This window comes from Eublepharis macularius, chromosome 12, assembly GCF_028583425.1.
Source record: "Eublepharis macularius isolate TG4126 chromosome 12, MPM_Emac_v1.0, whole genome shotgun sequence".
NCBI lineage: Eukaryota > Metazoa > Chordata > Lepidosauria > Squamata > Eublepharidae > Eublepharis > Eublepharis macularius.
The window spans coordinates 19,647,494-19,670,721 of NC_072801.1; the positions used below are offsets into that span (position 1 = coordinate 19,647,494).

Genomic DNA, 23,228 nt, shown 5'->3' on the forward strand with positions numbered 1-23,228 from the left:
CTCTATTGACTATGCAGCCGATTATTGGTGGAAACTTAAAATAACTGCTGTGTTCCCCCCATTTGGCTTCAGTTCATGATGCAGCACAGTGCGGGTCATTTAAGCATCTAGTGCATGGACATATTTTCAGATTAGCAATCCTTTCTGGTAGCCCAGAGACCATATTATAAATCTTCCAAGCCATCCATCACTTTCGTATTATGACTGTGACGGATGGAAAAGCACTAATGAGATAATAATGGCAAGGGCCTTCATCCCTCACCTCTCCCCACTTCCCAATTGAATTTGCATTAAAACAATCACCCTGCTCCCATCTGGTGTCGGCATTGGGAGAATTGCAAAATATTACTCTGGAGACCAGTGTGTTATGGTAAAAGGGTTGCACTGGCTGACTTAATTGTCACGGAGCTCAGTCCGTTTTCATCAAAACATGTTTGATTTATTAAGATGCTGTTTGGTAACCAAATGAAACGCTTCTGCTTTGAACGCTGGGTTTGAATTTTTGCAACATTCCAGAATTTTTATGGCACATCACGTTTTGTTTCAGCCCAGTGTCTTATAGTAGAAATGCAGATCACTTGAAATAAAGTAATAGTATGTTGTGCTTGGTTTGACCCATGAGCTGAACCCCATTTAACCATAATATTTCAGACAGTACTAGTAAAATCCAGAGGAGTTAGCCGTGTTAGTCTGTAGTAGCAAAATCAAAAAGAGTCCAGTAGCACCTTTAAGACTCACCAACTTTATTGTAGCATAAGCTTTCGAGAATCACAGTTCTCTTCGTCAGATGCATGGAGGGCAAGAAGAAACTGGTCAGATATATAGGTGCATCTACTCCACCCTCCCCTCTCCACCTATATATCTGACCAGTTTCTTCTTGCCCTCCATGCATCTGATGAAGAGAACTGTGATTCTTGAAAGCTTATGCTACAATAAAGTTGGTGAGTCTTAAAGGTGCTACTGGACTCTTTTTGATTTTGCTACTAGTAAAATGTATGTGTGTGACTGTAGGGCAGGCTAGTGGAAGGAGCAGAGCTTGGCTGTTCTGTCATTCTCTCTGTCCCGATGAGTTCTGAAGGTCTAAATGGTGTGCAGAAGTGTCATAAAACTTCAGACCCTCCAGTGTTCCCTCAACATGGAAAGGCAGGAATGGCTTCTGAAGCGCAAATAATTTTGCATAAGCTTCTGGATCCAACAGGGAAGGGTGTCTGGAGGAAGCAGAAATGCAATTCTCTTGAGTTCTGCTGTTGACTTAACCTTTTTAGTCGTAAGTGAACTCTGTTACCAGTCCGTGGGCCTTGGCAGTTACCAAGCTGTGCCAACCTCTGCTGCTGGTCCTGATGATGAGACACATCAACCATGACAGTGTCACTCTGGTTAGAGCTTCTCAAAACTTGCTTCCTTGAATCACGGCATGCTGTAGCTTGTTTACCCTTGCTCAGTCACATACTGTAATCTGGATATCTTGGGAGGCTCGTCTGTGGAGTACCCCTGGGCTGCCCTAATAGGTTAATTCACACCCTTCTTTTAAACTTATATACTGTATTTTCCCCCAGAACCTGTTTATCTGAGTGCTGCGTATGCACACCTGCGCATGCATTTGTTCTTACACAAATAGCCGTGCAGCTCTTAGGCCCCCTCTCCCTGTGCCATTGTGTTTCCTTTCTAACTAGACCCATAGAAAAAATAGGCACTTACACCCCTAACTTTTCAGCAGTTCCACAAGAGGCTGCGCTGACAATATTCCCAGAGTCAGGGGGTTGAGAGAAGGGTCTGCTTCCATAACCTACTGAATCCAGTGACCTGTACTTTAGGAACTCCTAGGCAATTTAATAATTTGATATTTAAATAAGTTTTGCTCTGCTTGCCTTCTAATGGGAGAATGACTTCAATAGTCCTGTGATTTTGATTTTATCATTAAAAGTTGAAAATATGAAAGCGTTGCTGGGGGGAAAAGGCTATGCATTTCAAAGTCCATTATAAGATGTAGAAGTCTGTTTTTAATGGTGTTGTTTTTGATTTTTCAACTTATTTTGATGCCTTTAATGACCTCAGTGTAACTAATGGGACAGATCCCACCAATCTTTTCTGCTGACAGAAGCACTTTCCTCCAGCACGTTCCAGCCTTTGAAAGAGCCTCTTGCCCCCATTGGAAACTTGTTGCGCAAGAGAAAATAGATCTTCAGGATCCAACTCAATACAATGCCAAGACAGGATGCTGAAATTCACATTTTAGGGAAGACGTTGCTAGAATGTAGCCGTACCAGAAAGATCTTTCATTTGTGGTTTGAAGTTGAACAAGTGGGCTTTCCTTTTAAATTCTGATCCCTGTAAAACATTTTATTTCTAGTGCACTGACCCTCGAAGATGAAAAGCGTATGTTGGCGTCTTTGATAAATGGATTTTTAAGAATGGTGAGTACCGTGAACATTATGTATAAGAAACTGGGTGAGGGAGGTTTTTAAGATCTAAGAGAATTAGCGATAAGTTTCCATTGCAAATTTTGGTGGGCAGTTACGCTGTGTATCATCATAGAAGAGGGAGTCTTTGACATTCCATAGTGGTTAAGTTTAATTAAAAATACCTGAAATGCCACACAATGGTTCATAGTGATGGAACGTTTTTTGGCTTGCTTGAAAATTGTTGTTTGCACGAAGCGAATTGACAAAAGTTCTGATGAATACTTGGATGAAAATTGAACACATTCATGAATGAATGAAATCGTCTGTAGCTGAAAAAAAGAACTGGGTAGTAGGTGATGTGAAGAATCTCTAGTCAAGACTTTAGATAGCTGCTGCCAGTCAGAGCAGACAATACTGATCTAGATAGACCAGCCATCTGACTCAGTATAAAGCATCTTCATGTATGTTGAATAACAGCCTTTTTTTGTTGAAAAGGATCATCTTACTCACAGATAGTCTTGTGTGCTCCAAGCCTCCCATAATCCAACCCCCCAGTCTCAGGACATTTCTACGAGCAGACTTGCATAAAAGGTTTGCATCACGTCAAAGGAGATTGGAGGAGCTTCCTAGAGCATACAGTAGAAGGGAAGAGAAAGAGCTGGTATTTTTCCTAAGGCTGCTGTGAAATGAATTGCCTGGGAAATATTGGATCCAGTATTCACCTGCCGCATTAGAGGATAGCACTATGCATCAGCATATAAAATGGAAAGAATGAGTAACTGGATGCCACAGTTATGTCTAAGGAATGACTTCTCTGCATCTCCTTAATCCAGGTTTCATTCAGCCGTGACTTTGAGCAGCAGCTGAGTTTTTATGTTGAAGCCCGATCAATGTTTTGCAATTTGGAACCTGTTCTTATCCAGCTGATTCATGTAAGCATTATCTCTTAATTGTAAATAAACCTTTAGCAGGGGAAGAGAGTCATTCTGTACATTTCTTTGCCATGGAGTGTCAGTTTTGCTAGCTCTTTAATAAGCATTTGTACCAACATGTCCAGTATCAGTATTCAGGTTCTTCCTTCCTTGTTAATTCCGCAAAGTTGCAAAGAAAATTTAAGTAAAAGATCTTCATTTGGTGGTGGATTTGTGTAGGGTTCCCCCCCCCCATTTGCAACCACAGATTGTCCCAATGAAAATTATCATGTCTTACTCTTTTCTGAATGAATGGCACATATTGGTAGGGTGCTACCCGTACCACCCTAAGCAGAGTTACACCCTTTCTATGCCCATTGCCTTCAGTAGACTTAGAAGGGTATAACTCTGCTTGGGATGGCATTTTTGCACAGAGTAGACCTGGGGTAGCCAGACTGTTAAGGAACATGTACGGGGCGGGGCTTTGTGTAGCTTGGAGTACAAACAGTAGGACAGTGGAAGAGAATCTCACTGCATTTCTACGAGCAGACTTGCATAAAAGGTTTGCACGTCACGTCTTGTTAGAAGCATCTCTAAAGTCTGGTTATTCTTCTAGTAATCAGTCCCAAGCAGAAGAGCTTCAAGGGTGAAATTCCAGCAAGATTGTCTTTGTATTGTCGAAGGCTTTCACGGCCGGAGAACGATGGTTGTTGTGGGTTTTCCGGGCTGTATTGCCGTGGTCTTGGCATTGTAGTTCCTGACGTTTTGCCAGCAGCTGTGGCTGGCATCTTCAGAGGTGTAGCACCAAAAGACAGAGATCTCTCAGTGTCACAGTGTGGAAAAGATGTTGGCAGGTCATTTGTATCTACTCAGGAGGGGTGGGGTTGAGCTGAGTCATCCTGTAAGAGTTTCCCAGGGTGTGGAATGCTAATGGAGGGAGGCTTCACTGTATCCTGAGGAGGTTCTTTTGCATATGGATTGGTACTTGATGTGCTAATCTTCTCTGCAGGGCTATTGTCGGGGATAGAATGTTTTGTTAGCCTGGTGTTTTTCAGAACTGGAAACCATGCTCTGTTCATTCTTAAGGTTTCTTCTTTCCTGTTGAAGTTTTGCTTATGCTTGTGAATTTCAATGGCTTCCCTGTGCAGTCTGACAAAGTAGTTGGAAGTGTTGTCCAGTATTTTGGTGTCCTGGAATAAGATACTGTGCCCTGTTTGAGTTAGGCTATGTTCAGCCACTGCTGATTTTTCAGGTTGTCCAAGTCTGCAGTGTCTTTCATGTTCTTTTATTCTTGTCTGGATGCTACGCTTTGTGGTCCCGATGTAAACTTGTCCACAGCTGCAGGGTATACGGTATACTCCTGCAGAGGTGAGGGGGTCTCTACTGTCTTTTGCTGAGATTGTCTTTGTTGCTGTAACAGAGATGAACCAAGGGTGCTTACTGAATCCTGCTCAGAATTTTGTCCTGGAAGTGACAGATACAGCTGTCTCTTTGACAGAAGTGACAAAATATTATGCCCATGTCAGTTTTTTAAGCTGGTTTCCAGTACAAAGTTACTCCTGTCACAGCTATGGCTTCCAACGGGCTTAGACTGGAATAACTCTGCATAGAATGGCACTGACAGACAAATATGAGATCTGTAGAACAGGCACAGGATTGAACAAAAGTTCAGCAGATCACTGAATACATTCGTCTGGACTCTTCCAGTGTTGCTGTATAGTTCTTCTGTGCAGTGCCACATTGAGACTGCGCATGCTCAGACCAGTCATTCAGAAAATTTTATAGAATGTTGTGTTGGAGAGTTGTCTTTCTGCTTCTTGTGTGAAACCAGTGGGAGAACACTTCAGTCTACCAGGACATTCCATCAAGGACTTAAAGGTCACTGTAGTTCAACAGAAACCTTTCAAAAACAAAATCCAGCGGGAAGCTGCTGAATTGGAATTCATATGTAAATTTGAAGCAGTCAAACTGGGATTGAATAGAGACTATGAATGGTTATCTCATTATCAGAAGTAACTGACTTCCTTAACAGAAGCAAACTGATCTCCATATCAGAAGCTACTGTTTGCATCTACTCCGCCCTCCCCTCTCCACCTATATATCTGACCAGTTTCTTCTTGCCCTCCATGCATCTGACGAAGAGAACTGTGATTCTCGAAAGCTTATGCTACAATAAAGTTGGTTAGTCTTAAAGGTGCTATTGAACTCTTTTTGATTTTGCTACTACAGACTAACACGGCTAACTCCTCTGCATCTATTCCATGGGTAAGACGTCTCTACTCACAGATAGAGCCCCGTCTATCAAAACCATGATTTCCATTTTCTCAAGGAACAGGTTTCAATCAGTGTGGCTCATTCGGCTTCTCTTGGATTTAATGGCTTCCTCTACTGCTGTGGTTCATTAAGCCAGGCTCAATATGTGTCCTTTCCAGAACTGGTTCGTTAGCATTCACAAGGCATCTGTACACTCCCAGAACCACAAATTCTCTATTCCATACAGGGTACTAAAATCTCTCATCTGTTGGGGTCAAGACACTAATCTGATTGTGGGACTCCCATTTGGGCAATGTTGTGATATATCTATTCAGAATGAATGGTAATTAGCTGAAAGGTCATTGCATATCAGTGTTTTAGAACTCGGGGCTCAGTGTTACGCTCTTGTGTCTTTTACAGCTGTGCTTCATGGCAGAGTCAGACAGGTGCAAACCGACAGCACCACAGCGGTCTATTACTTCATCAAACAGGGCAGCGCTGCTTTCCTGACGAGAAATACCATCTTGCACATACGTTTATGCTTGTGGTTGTTAATATGAATGTTTTTCACGGAACGAAAACAACTTTTGCAAAAACACCAAAGCATCCAGAACTGATCAGAGGTCATTCTCTTCTGTGGTTCTACATAATTGCAGAAAACTGCAGAATTCACTGTTGCCCACAGAATTTTCTCTTGAGCATGTCTGTTTTCATTTCTTAGTTTTTAAGAAAGGAGGTTTCTAGTTCTTACACATTCAAAGGAAAGGTTTAAATATGTGTAAGCGATGACTGAACAAATGAGAGGCTCAGTAGGAGCTTCAGATGCCAGGAAACAGGGCTCTGACATTCTGCACGGTGCGTTTTGTCTCCAGATCAGCAGAATCAAAATGAATTGTGCTAAGATACAAATTTCCATAATTCATGCAGGTTGCAGAACGTCTCCTCCTCATGCAGAATCTCATGAAATTTGTGCACAGAAGCATGATTGTGCAGGATTGTTCCTGTGGTTTCTTCGAGGCTAATTCAGCAGTTAAACTGTTGGAAATGGATGATTAAATGATAGTACATGGACTTAAGCCAATTTAGTCCCATTGATTGCTGCTTGGTGGAAAAAACCTCTTTCCGCTGGTTGAGTTGTAGCTGGCCCCACCAGTAATGTAATCTTTCCAACAGAGTGTGAACCAACTGGCAATGGAAACGAGAAAAGTGATGAAAGGAAATCATTCCAGAAAGACAGCTGCATTTGTCAGGGTAGGTGTGAAAACTGAATGATTCCCTCGTTCTTAATTCCCTCTGTGCTAATGAGAGCCGTAGAAAACATACACGGACAATACCTGCTCTCCTTGCTGTCTTCCATCTTATGATGATAGCCAAACAGTCAGGCTTCCTGTATCTTTAACAGTCATGCAGAAGGAGGATTTGGGCAGATAAAGTAAGCAGAGGGATTGCACTTGATGGATCATTATCACTTCCTCTATTGGTCTTTGTCTGTTTGGTTGAGGCCCTCAAATGAGCCACAGCCATGATATATAAAGAGTTCTGCTGGTGCTTTTATTGAGGGGGGGGGGGAGAGCATGGAGAGAAGAAAAACAGAAAAGACTGAAGGTTGATAGCAGAGGAAGACCAGCAGAGAAATAAAGAAGAACAACATAAGAGGCAGAGTTACAAGAAGAGTAATCCATAGGATGTAGCAGCCTGAATACCCCTAGATCTCAGAAGCTAAGCAGGGTTGGCCCTGGTTAGTACACAGATAGGAGACTACCAGGGAAGATCAGGGTTGCTATGCAGAGGAAGGCAATGGCAAAGCACCATTCTGTTCATCTCTTGCCTCAAAAACCCCATGAGGGATTGCCATAAGTTGGTGGTGACTTGACAGCGCTTAATTATTTTTTATTTTTTTATTTATTAAATGTATAGCCCACTTTCCCTGCAAGCGGGCTCTGAGCAGGTAACATAAAGTAATAAAACCACATTAAAATACATTAAAACATAAAATTCAGTACAAGAAGGCAGCAACCCTACACAGTGGCCCATATTGCCAAGCCCAGCCCAATACATCCCATGGAGTGCGAGATGGTATACAACATTAGGTGAGTCAGCAGACAACCAGAGGGAGGGTTATTATTATTAATGCATAGTAGTAGAGATTCAGTGTGAACAACATTGCAGGTTTGTGCTAGTCTAGAGAGGCATAGGACCACCAATAGCCACTGTCCAAAAGAGCCCAGCTCATCCCAGTAGTCCTAAAACCACTGCATCCCCAGTTCGCTGAAGAAATGGCTAGAGTCGCCTATTAAAAGTCTCTGTTCTCGTTTTCTTAGGCTTGCGTTGCTTTCTGTTTTATCACCATTCCATCGTTGACAAGCATTTTTGGTCGTCTTAATCTGTACCTGCACTCTGGGCAGGTTGCTCTGGCAAACCAGTGCCTTTCACAAGGTAAGACTTTTGACTTTGTGGTTACCTCATATGTGTGTGGGGTGTGCTTAGAAACATTTTTAGGATGCAGCAGGGTTTTTTTGCTGGATAACCCTTGATGGAATATCAAAGGCTTCTCAAGAGCTGAGTCCTCTGTAGGAAAACCTGGGGACGGAGGCTGAATCGTTGCCCGCTCATCTGACCTTTGTAGAAGAAGAAAAAGAGTCCCTTACACAGAAGCAATAGAACTTTGATGGGAAAATCCTGTCCGGGTGGCAAGGCCTGGCTAACGTTGGGAATTGTGAAGATCGAAGAAATGTGCTAATTTGAAATGGAGAGCTAATGAATCGATGATTAAACGCAATGTTCAGAGGCTGCATTTCACTTTGAGACAAGATGCAAAATGAGTGTTGTGTACAAGGAAGTGATATGCTTAAAATTCTGGTATTAAAAGTAATACAAATGGTAAGAACATTAACACTGACGGGCTGATTTTCCTTACTTAATTAGGCTGCTTTGTGTCTTCAAAACAAAATCTCCCTCTGCTTTTAATTTTTTTTGACCATCTTGACTGTCACCTGTTTCACCCTTCATAAAAGTTCCAGTGCTTAATTTCGCAACCATTTATTTATCTCTCTCTTTTCAATGTAAAGAGTTCTGCCCTGCCCTTCCAAAAGAGCTCAGCGTCGCCTGCAGGAACAATAGATCTAGTCTGCAACACCAGCCTGTTAATACCACCATCACAGTCTGACGGTCAGTTAATACTGATCTATAAGCCGTCCCAGATTCTCGGCGGGAGGGGATCCCTTCTTACGTCCTCTAGAATCCCATACTACAAGGTTGGGGCAATAAGGGGGAAGGCTATTGAGTGAGTCGTGGTCAACGGAGCCAGTTGTAACGAGGGTACCGCCAATATAGTGTTGCTCAGCTGACCAGACCTGACACATGAGTTCATACGGGGCTTACATGCTGGTAAGGGTGATCGCTTTGGCTTTTTGAAACAGGTCTGCACTCTTCTTTTTAATTTTCCCCCCTCTCTTCTTGAATGAGAAGAGCCATATTTAATAGCATGTATTATCAAATTATGGATCCAGGGTGTGCATGAAAATGACAGGGTTTGCAACGGTTGTAATGGGGAAGATGGTAATTAGTTGCCTGAGAGCTCTTAACGTGGCTGTCCTGTGGCCTCAAAGCTAGCCTTCTGGGGCTATGATAGGACATAATTTGTGCCTGTATCGGTCTCCAGAGTGTCAGGTAGGGAAATGAAGATGTGTGCTCTGTCATTTGGAGGGTAATGCCATTGCAGCTGTGTTGCCTTCAGTACACAGCTTTGCTCACTGGGAGTGATCTTGATTTACAGATTGCTCTGCAGATCGCAGAGAAGTGGGATGTAAATATTTTAAATAAACTAGCAGTAATTGTGCTAAATAATGGTAGTTAAATATTTAATTACTGAAAAGGAAATTCTAACAGTTACCTCAAAAAGTTAATACTTGCATAGAAGCACTGTGATTAAAGCCTCTATTCCAGTTTTGTTATTTTCATAAGAGCCAGTTTGGGGTATCGATTAAGAGTGGCAGCACTCTAATCAGGAGAGCTGGGTTTGATTCCCCACTCCAATGCTTGAAGCCAGCTTAGTGATCTTGAATCAGTCACAGCTCTCTCAGAGCTCTCTCAGCCCCACCCACCTCAGAGGGTATCTGCTGTGGGGATAATAATAACACTTCGTTATTAACCACTCTGAGTGTGGTATTAATCTGTCCTGAAGAGCAGTATATAAGCACAAGGTTATTGCTATTATTATAAAACGTCTCAATCATATGAACTTTTCCTTTCCCTTCTCTAGAAATGTGTATGCTTTTTTATTTAGCATATGGGAGAGTATGAAAAAATAGTTTGTGTTACATTTCTGCCTCTACTTTAAACTCTGGATTGGTTGGGAAACAAAAGAGTTTAGGACAAGCTGTTGTGTGGAATTCTTAGTGTTTAGTTGATAGAGTTTGTGCCACAAGATGATTAATGATCAAGGATTAGTACGGCTTGTTTAGGAGGAGGCAGCCACAATAACACATACACACACAAGTCCCATTGAACTTGTGGTGAGTAGTTTCAAAGTAAACATTTATAGCCTGTGATTCCTTGTGTCAAGATGAGGATCAAGCAGTAGGTAGAGGCTGTTTGGGATTTCTCTTTTTAAATCCAGCCTTTCTCTAAGGAGCTCAGAAGAGCGAAGGGATCGGATGGCTCTCTCTTCCCCATTTTATCCTATCATCTCTATGAGAGAGTGATGGGCCCAAGGTTACCCAGCCAGTGTCGGAGCCAAAGGAGAATTTGAACCTGGTCCTCCCTTCTGCCTAATATTCACTGCACTGTACTAGCTCACCATTGGGATTCCCCTTGCATGAAGTTGTCACAGGTTCATCTCTCCACATGAGAGCTTGCTACTAACACTTTATACATCCTCACACAGCTTGCTAGTAGATGCAAGCTTTGTTGGCCGTTGTCTGTGTTCAGCGGAGAGAATGCTCAAGTGTCTTGAACTAAGCTGAAGGCTGAGAGCTGTTTCATGCGTTATCATTTTAAAAGATGTGAAGGGACGGTCAATGAGTGAGTCCCTCCCTTGTTAGAATGAGCCTGTCGGGGCTTTTTTGACTCACAAATTGCACGTTGAACCAATACTGGGCTAGACAAACCATTGGTTTGAGTCTATACAAGATGGTTCTTGTACCTAATGACCTGGTAGCTCACAGATTGGGTGATAGCCGTTTGTATATCCTTCTCATCTTGATGTATTTTTGAATGTGAAAGAGACTTCTGGGACGGACTGTCCCATCTTTAAACTACTCTTTTTAGAGTTTGTTCTAACAGAGGAATTTTTGCATCCTGCTGTACATGGCACAGTCCTTTCACATTTGGATAATTCCAGATATATACAAGGGAGAGGGGCTTAAAATCTTCTCCTTTTCAGGGGTGTAATGGATAGTGTCAGCATTGTACTTTCGCTAGTAATTTCCAGCAATGCATGCAAACAAGCTGACCTAGGAAGCTGACTAAGGCTTTTTTACCGCAAGGCTGCTGGTTTATTTCTTTGTTTAGAAATGATGCTGCATGTATCATCCGGGCAGAGGGATTTAGAGTGGAGCTGACTCTCCCATCCAAATGTGTTCTTAAAACAATAGAGCTGCTAAGTCAGTATGATAGATTTTGTGTTTATTTGGCTTGTTTACAGACAAACCAAGGCAAAGACCCCAGTGTGAAATCATTTTTGGTTCCTGTTCTGTGATTAACTCATTAGGGTTTTCCCCCTCCACCCAGATAATTAGAGTGTGTGTATGCATGTTCAAAATTTTAACCTATGCTGTCACTGAAGGATGCATGTATGGATAAAGTAATCTTAAGTTATCTGGTATGTTAAAAACTCTACTACAAGAGCCCTTTCTTCTCCTTGAGTATTTAATATTGTGTGAAATAGAAATATAGGTTGCAAATAATTCTATAAAAAATAAATGATGGCGAAATGTCAAGTTTTTCTAAGGCAAGATGCTGAAATTGGAGGTTCAGATTTCAAATATCCCTGTTTCTTTTCAAGATTTTTTCTCTTGCTGTCTCTTCCTACCTTCGGTGCTATACAGAAGCATTGGAATGAACACTCTTGAGTATTTTTTTTAATTCCTTTGCAGTGAATGATGAGTTATGTAGTTGTCTGTAGAGTACCAAACCTATGATGTGGTGCAACTGAGTATATTCTAGACAGCCTTTAATACCCCCTTTTTTTTGCAAATTAAAGGAAAGGAAACTCCACGGGGGTTATAGTCGGTACTATATACAGTACAGCATGTAAACTCTCAAAAAATAATTTAATCACTGTTAAACTTTTACAAATAACCAAAGTTACAATGTTCAATGTATATTTACACAGTTTCACTATCACAGTATTCAGAACAACATTCAAAGTATCCAGAATGAACCTGCAAAGTAAATTAACCCGTGTCCCAGTGACGTATCTTCTTGAAAGTCACACAAGAACCAATGTCCTCTTTGTAGTCAGTTGAAATGTGATGTCACAATGCAATGACTGCGGGGATAAATCATTCCTCCAAACTTGTTCCAACGCAAGCTACTTGTCCTAAACGGAAAAAAGAAAGATTGGGCATGTCTCTTTTTTCCGTTTAGGACAAGTAGCTTGCGTTGGAACAAGTTTGGAGGAATGATTTATCCCCGCAGTCATTGCATTGTGACATCACATTTCAACTGACTACAAAGAGGACATTGGTTCTTGTGTGACTTTCAAGAAGATACGTCACTGGGACACGGGTTAATTTACTTTGCAGGTTCATTCTGGATACTTTGAATGTTGTTCTGAATACTGTGATAGTGAAACTGTGTAAATATACATTGAACATTGTAACTTTGGTTATTTGTAAAAGTTTAACAGTGATTAAATTATTTTTTGAGAGTTTACATGCTGTACTGTATATAGTACCGACTATAACCCCCGTGGAGTTTCCTTTCCTTTAATTTGCAAATTACGGTGGGGGCAGCCTTTTTGCATTTTTAATACCCCCTTAGCAAACTTTGACATCAAGTAAAAATGGGTATACTTATGCTACAACTTTCATTAATGCAAACCAAAAAAAAGTAGATAGAAGATACCCCTTCAGAGCTAGGGCACAAATTTAGCATGCCCACATCATAAGAAGATGCTTGAATATTTTAAAAGGTAGAGTTGGAAGCATAGGCAAGCTGTGGGAAGGCTTAATATATGGCCCGCCAGGCTTAATTGAATTACTTTGTGAGATTCCTCAGAGTAATGCTGTCAAGACAGAATGATAAATCCTCAGCAGGCATGCTTCCACTCCCGGATAATGCGCTGGATAAAATGAGAAACTCTGCTGGCAAAATGTCCAGCATGCTTGTTAATTCTCCATTTCTCACAGCATTGGTTTGAGCATGTGACATTGAAACAGCATAGGGTTTTTTCCTGACATTTTGGTCTTCTTGATGCTGTTAATGTCTTTGCGTGCTTGAAGAATAATGTACAACATGCCGAGAACTATCTAACTAATTCGGGCTTTTATGTATGACTAATTTCACCGAGGGATTGATAAAAATGGAAAACACACATCAGGGTGGGATTTGTATTGTTTAAGTTCACTGAATAAATCTACATTGAGAGTTCAAAAGTACACAGTGCTGTGGTTGATCTAATATTTCTGTAAGCTTCATTCCCCAATCTGAAAGCAAAGCAGGATTTTTTTTCCTCCCATGACCTGGAAAATGCATTTTCAGATTCATCCAGAAATGAGGAAGGAAAGACATTGTGATCTCTTTCCTCCTCCTCCCCGCCATAATTTTAGCTTCTTTTTATTGACTGCCTCACAACACTGGGGAGGGGGGATTAGAAGAAATGCAGCCACCTGTCTTTTTCCACTGGAACGACAAGCATGTCTGAAAGAGAGTATGTTTTTCCAAGGGGTCAGAATAAAAGGATAAGAAGGAAAGGTCCCAGAGGAAATCTTCATTTTGAAGGTACTTTGATGCAAGGTGGAATGATAGTTTTCTGTCCCCTGAGTTTAAGGATGGGGCACAGTGTAGAACCACATATTAGTTTTGTTCTATTGGGTTGTATAAAATCGCTTGTCAATTGCAGATGGCAAGCTTTAAAAATGCTAAATTGCATGTTACATTGGTAGTCTGTGATTCCCCTCCAATATATATTGTAGCCTAAACGAATCGCTACAGGGGGAACGTGACCTGGAGTAGGATTGGACTTCAGTGTAGGGGAAGGAAGGGCCTTAACTGTCCCTCAGTGCCATTTCTTGAAATGAAACACCTCCCCTACTCAACTGCCATTAGCCTATGGGCAAAGAGAGGGGTATCTTTTCTAATAGAAGACGATGGGTTTTTTTATGTAAATATGGCACCTAAGGGAAAGGATTACCCTCTACCACTTCCCCGTTGTCTGATCCAACTTTTCTCCTCCCACTTTGCAGCTTCTTTTTAAAAACAAACAGTACATCAGAGAGATCAGAACAAGGTTCTCCAAGTAACATGTAGTTTGGCTCTAAAACAATAATAAGGAAAATATCTCAGTATAGATAAAACACACACACAGAAGAACAGTGTACAAGATCACTGCTACCTTTATAAACCCCCTTTATAAAAGTGATTTTTAAAAGTGTGCCTTACGTCACCCCAGACATTTTATCAGCACGTTTATTTACTTCATTTATTCCCCACTTTTCTTCCTAATGGGGACCCAAAGTGGCTTACAATATTCTCCCCTCCAACCTAACAGCAACTCTGCGAGGTAGGTTACTCTGAGAAAGTGTCACCCAGTGAGCTTCAATGGCAGAGTGGAGATTTGAACCTGGGATTCCCAGATCGTAGTCCAACACTCTGAGCTCGTTCTAAAGAGTCACATAGGATCCCCAGCCTTTCAAAGAGGGAGTTAGCAAAGCAAAAGCCTTTGGAAACGCCCCCCCCCCCCGCACTGCCATAATTTATAACTGTCAAAACCAGATTATAACCCCCCCCCAAGCCTATCTAGACCCTCTTAGAACAGGCCATTAATTTTTTTCCCTTTTCTGAAGGTCACACCCTTAGGAAGGATATAATGGGGCTCTACGGAAGGATTTATAGCTTAGTGGTCAACCAGAATGAAGAAAAAGCTGTTACGCAGGAGAAAATTTAGTGAAGCATAAACTAGACTGCATACGGTGTAGTGCACAAGCTATTAATTGGAATCTAGGAAAGCTGCAGTAGCAATTTATTGCAACGAGTGCTGCCCCCCCCCCTTGCCGAGCACGCTGCTAGCGCACACTAGCAATGGACAGAGGCTGTGTATTTCAGATTTAACATGCCGTATTTCATGTCCAGTCATAGTGCTGTGTGTGTGTCAGAGAGAGAGAGAGAGATGGCTGAAAAGGTGGTCCATAAAAGGTCTATGGAGGCTTCCCAATCTACGTAATCCCCCCTTTTGATTATCTTTGTTCCCATCTGGTTCTCAGCTGCTTCCTATACATTTCCTTAATTTTTTTCTATCAGAACTACCTGCCGTTCCGAAAGAGAGCCCCTGATGTTTCCTCCTGGCGGTAGTATTCAGTACCCTTCAGAACCAAGATTTCTTTTAGGACTCTTCCTTCTGACCTCATGTTCTGACCCCTGGAAACCATACACAATCTTTCAGTCATGACTACATGGAGCTGCCTATATTGAATCAAACCACTGGTCCCTCAAGGTCAGTATGGTCTATTCAGACTGGCAGCCGCGCTCCTAGATTTCAGTCAGAGGTCTTTCACATTACCTAATCCTTTTAATTGGAGATGCTGGGGATTGAACTTGAGACCTTCTGCATGCCAAGAGATGCTCTGCAACTGAACCATGGCCCTTCTCCTCCCCTATGACATGTTCATAGTTCCAGTGGGGGAAAAACAAGTGGCTGCATATTCTTCCCTTCTTCCTTTTTTGTAAGAAAAAGACAATGCCACTAGCAGTATTAATATACACAAGAGTGACTGCAGATTCTGGAAGGGGTCCTTGGTGTCTCTCCCACAAAGTGATTGATGCTTAAGGGAGGCCTAGATGGCAGTTGGGCCCAGCACCTCTTGAACTCTTCTTCTATTGCCTGCCCCAGATCTCAAAGCTGTTTCTTATTGATCGCAGTTGAATCACTATGTTAGACACTGCACCACTTCCTAAGTCCATCTCCTTTTTTGTTTTGTGTGTGTGTGTGTGTGTGTGTGTGTGTGTGTGTGTGTGTGTGTACACTATATGTCATCAGATTGCTTCTGACTTGCTGACCCTATGAATGAACAACCTCCAAAACATCATATAATTGACAACCTTGCTCATGCCTTGCAAACTAAAGGCTGTGGCTGCCATTATTGAGTCACACTATCTCATGTTGTGTCTTCCTCTTTTCTTAATGCCGACAACTTTTCCTAGCATTATTGCTTTTTACAGTTAGTCTCATCTTCTCACAATGCTACCAAAGTACAATAGCCTCAGGTTAGACATTTTAGTTTCTAGGAAGAATCCAGGCTTGATTTCATCTGGAACCCTCTTATTTGTCTTTTTGGTGGACCACAGGATCTGTAATACTCTCCTCCAATACCAAGACTTTGCCATATGAGAATAATAATACTAGACTGCTTCACTGTCCTCTTGTAAAAATTGCTGAGAGAACTTATGTGAAGCTTTTAGCAATTTAGAGAGTTCAGAGCATTATCATCATACTTAATCATTAACCGTATGCTTAAACTTATTATTGTCTTAGAAAGATGGTATCTTTTGCTTTCGTTTTTTAAGTTGTGGACATGTTCACTGAATCTGTTTTGCATTTCTGAGAGTGATTCGAGGAGCTGCTTTTGTTCCTCAAGCCATCACAGCTTTCTGAAGAAAGCCTGCACAGGATTTGAGGATATAAATAGACGCCTTTTGCTCACAAGATATATATTGTCTGCCCTTTCCGGTTTTGGCAAACCCACCCATTCCTCAGCATCTCCTCTCCTAGCTTCTTTGGCCTTTGTTGTTCTGGATGCTTTACAAATGTCAGGTAAATTATTAGAAAAATGGAGGGAGGAATGGTTCCTAGACCATGTGTCCCCATACTCTACAACATTTCACAGATGGAAATAGACATGTGCTTGTAATCCCCTCCTCCAATACTTCGCAAGGCCCATTCTCAAACACTGCTGAAGTACATTTCCACATACCGCATACGGTGCCTTGGACTTCTAGGAGGAACTTCTAGGCAGGCATACATTACACCCAGTCCCTAATTGGTCACAGCACATTTAGAAAATTTTAATCAAACAGAAAATGCATTTGTTTCCAAAACAGGTGAGAAGTCTTGATTGTTAACAGCATTTGTTTTATTATACAGTTTCCCTCCTGTAGATTCAAAAGTGAGGACGGTGGATGTTCTTTTGGCTAAAGATTTATTAGAAAAAAAATATTTATCCAGTAATGTGCTACCTCCAGTCCAAAATCTATCTTGATGGCTGCAGTGTACGAAATGGCTGGCTGTATGCTGCATGGACACTTACTTTCCACGCACATGCATCTGCCTGCATGTGCACTAGCAATGATAGGTATCCACTCCACAGAGATTTTCTTCTACTAGCAGCCTTGGCTAAATCGGTTGCCTGTCTTGAAGATGTGTAACATCACACAAATGGACAGGTGCATGTCATCTTCACAATTCTGAGAGTCTTGTTTTGCTTCATCAAGGGCTGGAATTTAAAAGCTGTCTTCTGGTTTTGTTCTTTTGTTTTTTTTAAGCATTGCTGTTCACTAGGGATGTGCATTTCAGCTTTCTGAAAGCCGAAAGAAAGCCGAAACAAAAGTGTTTCGGCTTCTTTCAGGTTAGCCGAAACGTTTCGGGCTAAGCCGAAACGTTTCGGCTAGCCGAAAGAAAAAAAGCCGAAACGTTTCGGCTTTAGGCTTTTTCAATGGGAAAATGCTTCCGGCGTCTTCCCGGACGTCTGGGGGAGGCATTTTCCCACCGAATCAGCCCAAAATTGGTGGGGACCTTCCTCTAACCCCTCTCTACAAACCCCCCAAGTTTCAGACCGATTGGACTTTGGGGGGCCATGTTATGGCCCCCCAAAGCAGGTCCCCCTATCCTCCCATAAGAAAGCGAAGGAGCAGCATATTGTTAGCATGCTGCTGCTCATCTTCTTCATTATTTCCTATGGGGAAAAATGAAGAAGCAGGCTTCCTTTGCCAGGGGTGGCATTTTGCATGCAAAATGCCCCCTCACCCTCAGGGGCCCTTCTCCCACCCCTCCTCCCACCCCCCACCAAGGCTCAGCCTGCTCCCACTTGGGGGGACCATTTCATGGCCTCCCCAAGTAGGTGCTCTAATCTCATTCTCTACCACTGACAGCTGGGGGAGGCTTGTCTTGCCAGGGGTAGCATTTTGCATGCAAAATGCCCCCCAACCCTCTGGGGCTCTTCTCCCACCCCCCACCAAGGCTCAGACTGCTCCCACTTGGGGGGGGCCATTTCATGGCCTCCCCAAGTAGGTGCTCTCATCTCTACCACTGACAGCTGGGGGAGGCTTGTCTTGCCAGGGGTGGCATTTTGCATGCAAAATGCCCCCCAGCCCTCTGGGGCCCTTCTCCCACCCTTCCTCCCACCCCCCACCAAGGCTCAGACTGCTCCCACTTGGGGGGCCATTTCATGGCCTCCCCAAGTAGGTGCTCTCAGCCCCCAAAGTCCACCCCCTACAGCCCCACACAAACCCAATTCCCCCCCAGCTGCCACACACAGACCCAAATCCCCACATTAGCCCCTCACAGACCCAAATCCACCCCCAGCAGCCCCACACCCATAACCCCAGGAACAGGCTGGCAAAGGCCAGCCCTCTCCCTTTGTTCCCTATGCTGGGAACTTCTAAACTCTCTTTCCCTGGGCAATTCTGCACAGCCCAGGGGTGCCACAATGGTGGGCACACTTCTGAGTGCCAGCTGGTCCCTGTGAAAGAGCACCTGAACCACAGACACCCTCCCTCAAATTCCCCCACCACCTACAGAGATGGCTGGCCAGCCAGCCCCATTGTTCCCTATGATGGGAACCGACTGCACAACAAAGAATAAAACAAGAACAACACAAAATAAAGTTTTTAAAAAATTATTTTCTCCCTTCCAAAGTACAAGTAGGCAAAGCATAATGACACATTACACCAGCAGTCCCCCACACAGAAAAATAACACAACTCACTTAACATCAGAGAATCACAAAGCACGATTCCTGTCAAAAACACTTTATTTCTTGAACAGCTTTAGGTTACACAGCAGGGGGGAACACCAAAGGGCATGGCAGCACTGAGAGCACCTACTTGGGGAGGCCATGAAATGGCCCCCCCAAGTGGGAGCAGTCTGAGCCTTGGTGGGGGGTGGGAGGAAGGGTGGGAGAAGGGCCCCAGAGGGCTGGGGGGCATTTTGCATGCAAAATGCCACCCCTGGCAAGACAAGCCTCCCCCAGCTGTCAGTGGTAGAGATGAGAGCACCTACTTGGGGAGGCCATGAAATGGCCCCCCCCAAGTGGGAGCAGTCTGAGCCTTGGTGGGGGGTGGGAGAAGGGCCCCAGAGGGTTGGGGGGCATTTTGCATGCAAAATGCCACCCCTGGCAAGACAAGCCTCCCCCAGCTGTCAGTGGTAGAGAATGAGATTAGAGCACCTACTTGGGGAGGCCATGAAATGGCCCCCCCAAGTGGGAGCAGACTGAGCCTTGGTGGGGGGTGGGAGGAGGGGTGGGAGAAGGGCCCCTGAGGGTGCAAAATGCCACCCCTGGCAAAGGAAGCCTGCTTCTTCATTTTTCCCCATAGGAAATAATGAAGAAGATGAGCAGCAGCATGCTAACAATATGCTGCTCCTTCGCTTTCTTATGGGAGGATAGGGGGACCTGCTTTGGGGGGCCATAACATGGCCCCCCAAAGTCCAATCGGTCTGAAACTTGGGGGGTTTGTAGAGAGGGGTTAGAGGAAGGTCCCCACCAATTTTGGGCTGATTCGGTGGGAAAATGCCTCCCCCAGACGTCCGGGAAGACGCCGGAGGCATTTTCCCATTGAAAAAGCCGGTAAGCCGAAAGCCGAAACGGCTGGCCGTTTCGGCTTTCGGCTTATATGAAAGAGAATCCTCTTTCGGCTTTCTGCTTTAGCCGAAAATTTTTGGCTTGCACACCCCTACTGTTCACCACAAGCCTTTAGAACAGGGAAAGTTACATGCAAGTTGGTGAATGGATAAAGCCTAAATTTAAAGAAAGATTTCAAAATTGTATATTTTGAAGTAATTGTAAGAGCCAGGAAATTCTGGTGTGGGCTATTCTCCCCTGCCCCCATTGAGATAGAAGTTTTGTATGCTGTGATTATAAGCAATGTGTATCACGTGCATTTACAGCAAGATAACAACCACAGAAGTTGTTATAATGTGTATATTTGTTCTAGGATGAAAATCCACACCTTTTTTTTTGCCTTTGTACCCCTTGGGAGAAGTGAGATCATTGATTTCTGTAAAGCTGGCTGTACAAATTAACACATCCTTAACAAAGGCACAAAACCCCTCCCTCCATGTTAGAAATAAATATGCCCGTTAAAAGGAAGCAAATTTTCTGAACAGTGACAAGGATTTTGTGTTCCTCTTTAGGTTAAGGGGCCAGAAGAGAAACGTTTTCTGAAAAAGGAGAGGTCCTTCTCATACATTTGAGTTTTTAAATGACATGTCTTTCTGCAAGCTTTCTTTAAACTATAAGATGTGTGAATCTTTGCAAAAGAGACAGTCTGGCAGATGAAAAGAGCAAGAGTCCAGGAGCACCTGTAAGTCTAATAAAATTAGTGGTAGGGTATGAGTTTTCGTGAGCCACAGCTCACTTCTTCAGATACTTGTATCTGAAGATACTGTACCACTAATTTTGTTAGTCTTATAGGTGCTCCTGGACTCTTGCTCTTTTCCATTGCTACAGACTAATACAGCTACCCGTCTGAATGTGGAAAATCTGCCTTCCCTTTTTCTGCTCCCTTTAGCATGTGTCAGTTCCTGGGTCTCAGATGATCGTATTTTTACCGCAAAGTATTTATGTGCCCTGGATCTCAGTTTTCCAACATATAGAATGGGACTGGATGAGAATTGCCTGGGTTTTTAGTCCTATTGCTTTATAAATTCTTTAACCTGAGTGCCAGAGTAGGACACTTTGTTTGGCATGAGAGCCATGCTAGAATTTTTGCCCTCCCAGTATTTATATGCAAGACCAAAACCTTCCCCAAAGGTAGGATTTTTAACTTTCTAACAACAGCAGGGTAGCACAACAGAGTGTTGAGTACCACATGCAATCCAGTGGCCTTCAAGATGTCAAGCCTCTGCTTTAAACTATGTTGAAAACGTATAGGTGTGCCGATGAATCTGGGTTCCACTTGCTGATGCTATGGCAACTTATCTTTTTATAGCGGACGCTTTTTTCAAAGCTGCCATAAGTCTTGTACCTGAGGTTCCGAAGATGATCAACATAGATGGGAAGATGCGGCCCTCGGAAGCATTCCTCCTGGAATTCCTCTGTAATTTCTTTTCCACTTTACTAATCGTTCCAGTAAGTAAGCTAACATTTTAACCCTCCTTTTCTGGGCTTGAAACTGTTGTCTTTTGCAAGTTAGGCTTGCAAATGGCAGATGACATAGCAAGCCTGAATCTGGGTTGTACTGCATATAGGGAATTACGTACACATACATATCATGACGTGCTTCCTAGATGTAAGAATGATTTTCGGGAAGGAGAAGTCTGTTGCATATACCCTTTCTTTTAGTCTAAGAACAGTCAGCAGCAGCCCGGGAGTTTCAAGAAGTGAGCAACTGGTGGACCTAGCATCATCAGTCTGTCTTGGCCTAACCTATCTCACAGGATAAAAATGGAGGAGAAAATATCGTAAGCAGCTTTGGATCCCCCATTGGGGGATCAATAATTAGGTAGCAGAGAGAATCAGAGGATCTTAAGAACCAGGGACAGCTCAAGGGTAGTGCAGACCTTTCTAGGGCAACGGGCAAAGCTTCATTGAGCTTTTATGGCCCACTGACTGAGCTGAAACTGAGGAAGGAAAGGAACCTTGAAAGGGCAATGCTTGAGTTCAGAGCCCTTGAGCAGCCTCCAGTTACATGTCCTTCATTCCCAAACAAACACATGCTGGGGATCAGGTGAGTTTGGGTGGCTGGTGCATTTATGCAGGTGGGGAAGGTCAGACTTCTGACTAGCAATGTCCAAATTGCTGGTCCTTCCAGTCCATAAGCTTGGATCCTACTGTAGATCTTCACCGGCAGAAGGCATTTCCAATGGTGGAATGGGACTTCAACACACACACACAACCCGTGGCTGGAATGCTTCCTGAAATGCTGCTCCAAGGAGATAGACAGGGGACCCTGAGGAATAGTATGAAGTAAATGGGAGATCTTCAGTGAGAGGGTGGAATCAGTGAAACTCCCCCCCCCCCAAAAAAAACTTCTGTTAGCGGAAATCTACTCAGGATCCAATCTGCAATCTGAAACACCACCTCTGTTTAAAACTTGCTCACTGTTAAACTGATTGACATGAGATAGCTACGGTGATACCTTCAAGCTTTTCTAATTACTCTGAAGCCTTTCTGTCTAGGTGTTTGGCGGCTAACAGACAGCTGAGCTGACAGAAACATCTTCAAACATGACATTATGATGATTTTAATAGCTTACATGCGGGTTACACACCTTTAGAGGGTTTGTTTTAATTGTTGCTAGTTTGGAGCAGGGGGAGAAATTGGTCGGTTGTGATTAGTCATTATCTTGGTATTTATCCTTTTTAGGATCACCCTGAACAGGGTGTGTTGTTTCTCGTGCGAGGGCTGCTTAATGTTATCCAGGACTACACCTGGGAAGACAACAGTGACGATAAAGTCCGGATTTATGCAAATGTTCTGCATCTGCTTTCAGCCATGAGTCAGGAGACCTACATCTATCATATCGACAAAGGTAAAGTGTGAGCTTTTGATGCTGCAGAGGTGGCTGTGTTTCTTTAGAAATCACCCCCTCCCCAATCATTATATCAAATGTTGCCTCATTAAGGACTAGGGAACTGTTTATACATACATGCCTTGCAGTCTGTGCTGAGCAAGTGGGTCTGTGCTGCATAAATATCCACTTCCTCAGTTCCCACTGTAGTCATCTGGGTCTTAGCCCTCAAGGAACATAAGTAGGGGGTTATAGTGTGTGTGGGGGGAAGGTAATTGTTTAGAAAAGTGCTCCCTCTCGTCCATGAGCAGAGTTTCCTACTCCGAGCAGAAATGGAGCGTAGGATCTGAGCCACATATATCTAATGGGCAAGACCACTCCCTATGCCAAGGTATTTACCTTCTCAAATGAGACATTATGGAGAAAACCAAAGAGAGGAGAGTGATGGGAGAGGAAAGATAACAAGGGAGAAATGTGAACATGGGCTGTTCCACATACTTAGACTACGTCTGGTGCCTGCGTTGAACTGTGAGTGATGCCTCAGTTGCATGGTAGAGTAGAGGAGCAGTGTGAACCCCTCCCCTGTGCTGCAAACCGCTTCGGGTTGTGAACTTTCATGCGAATAGCCTGTCGCATGGTGACCATGATTGCATGATTCTCCACCACCCACCACCCTGCAAAGTGAGCAAGGCAATGTGAACTGGGTGAATTTTCACTGTCATGCAAGGAGAAGTCTTAGCAACACATGGAAGATAAGGGAAGCAAAGGAAAGAGGGGTA

General features: G+C 43.3%; 1 protein-coding gene across 1 annotated transcript in view; it reads left to right on the top strand.

Annotated features, from left to right (window-relative positions):
• Nucleotides 1-23,228, top strand: part of VPS35L (VPS35 endosomal protein sorting factor like) — a 71,944-nt gene that overhangs the window by 40,419 nt on the left and 8,297 nt on the right. The window contains exons 22-27 of the mRNA XM_054994689.1: nt 2,351-2,414; nt 3,236-3,334; nt 6,740-6,817; nt 7,888-8,002; nt 20,929-21,068; nt 22,305-22,470. Of these exons, the coding sequence (XP_054850664.1) occupies nt 2,351-2,414; nt 3,236-3,334; nt 6,740-6,817; nt 7,888-8,002; nt 20,929-21,068; nt 22,305-22,470 (662 nt within the window). The remainder of the gene's footprint in view (nt 1-2,350; nt 2,415-3,235; nt 3,335-6,739; nt 6,818-7,887; nt 8,003-20,928; nt 21,069-22,304; nt 22,471-23,228) is intronic.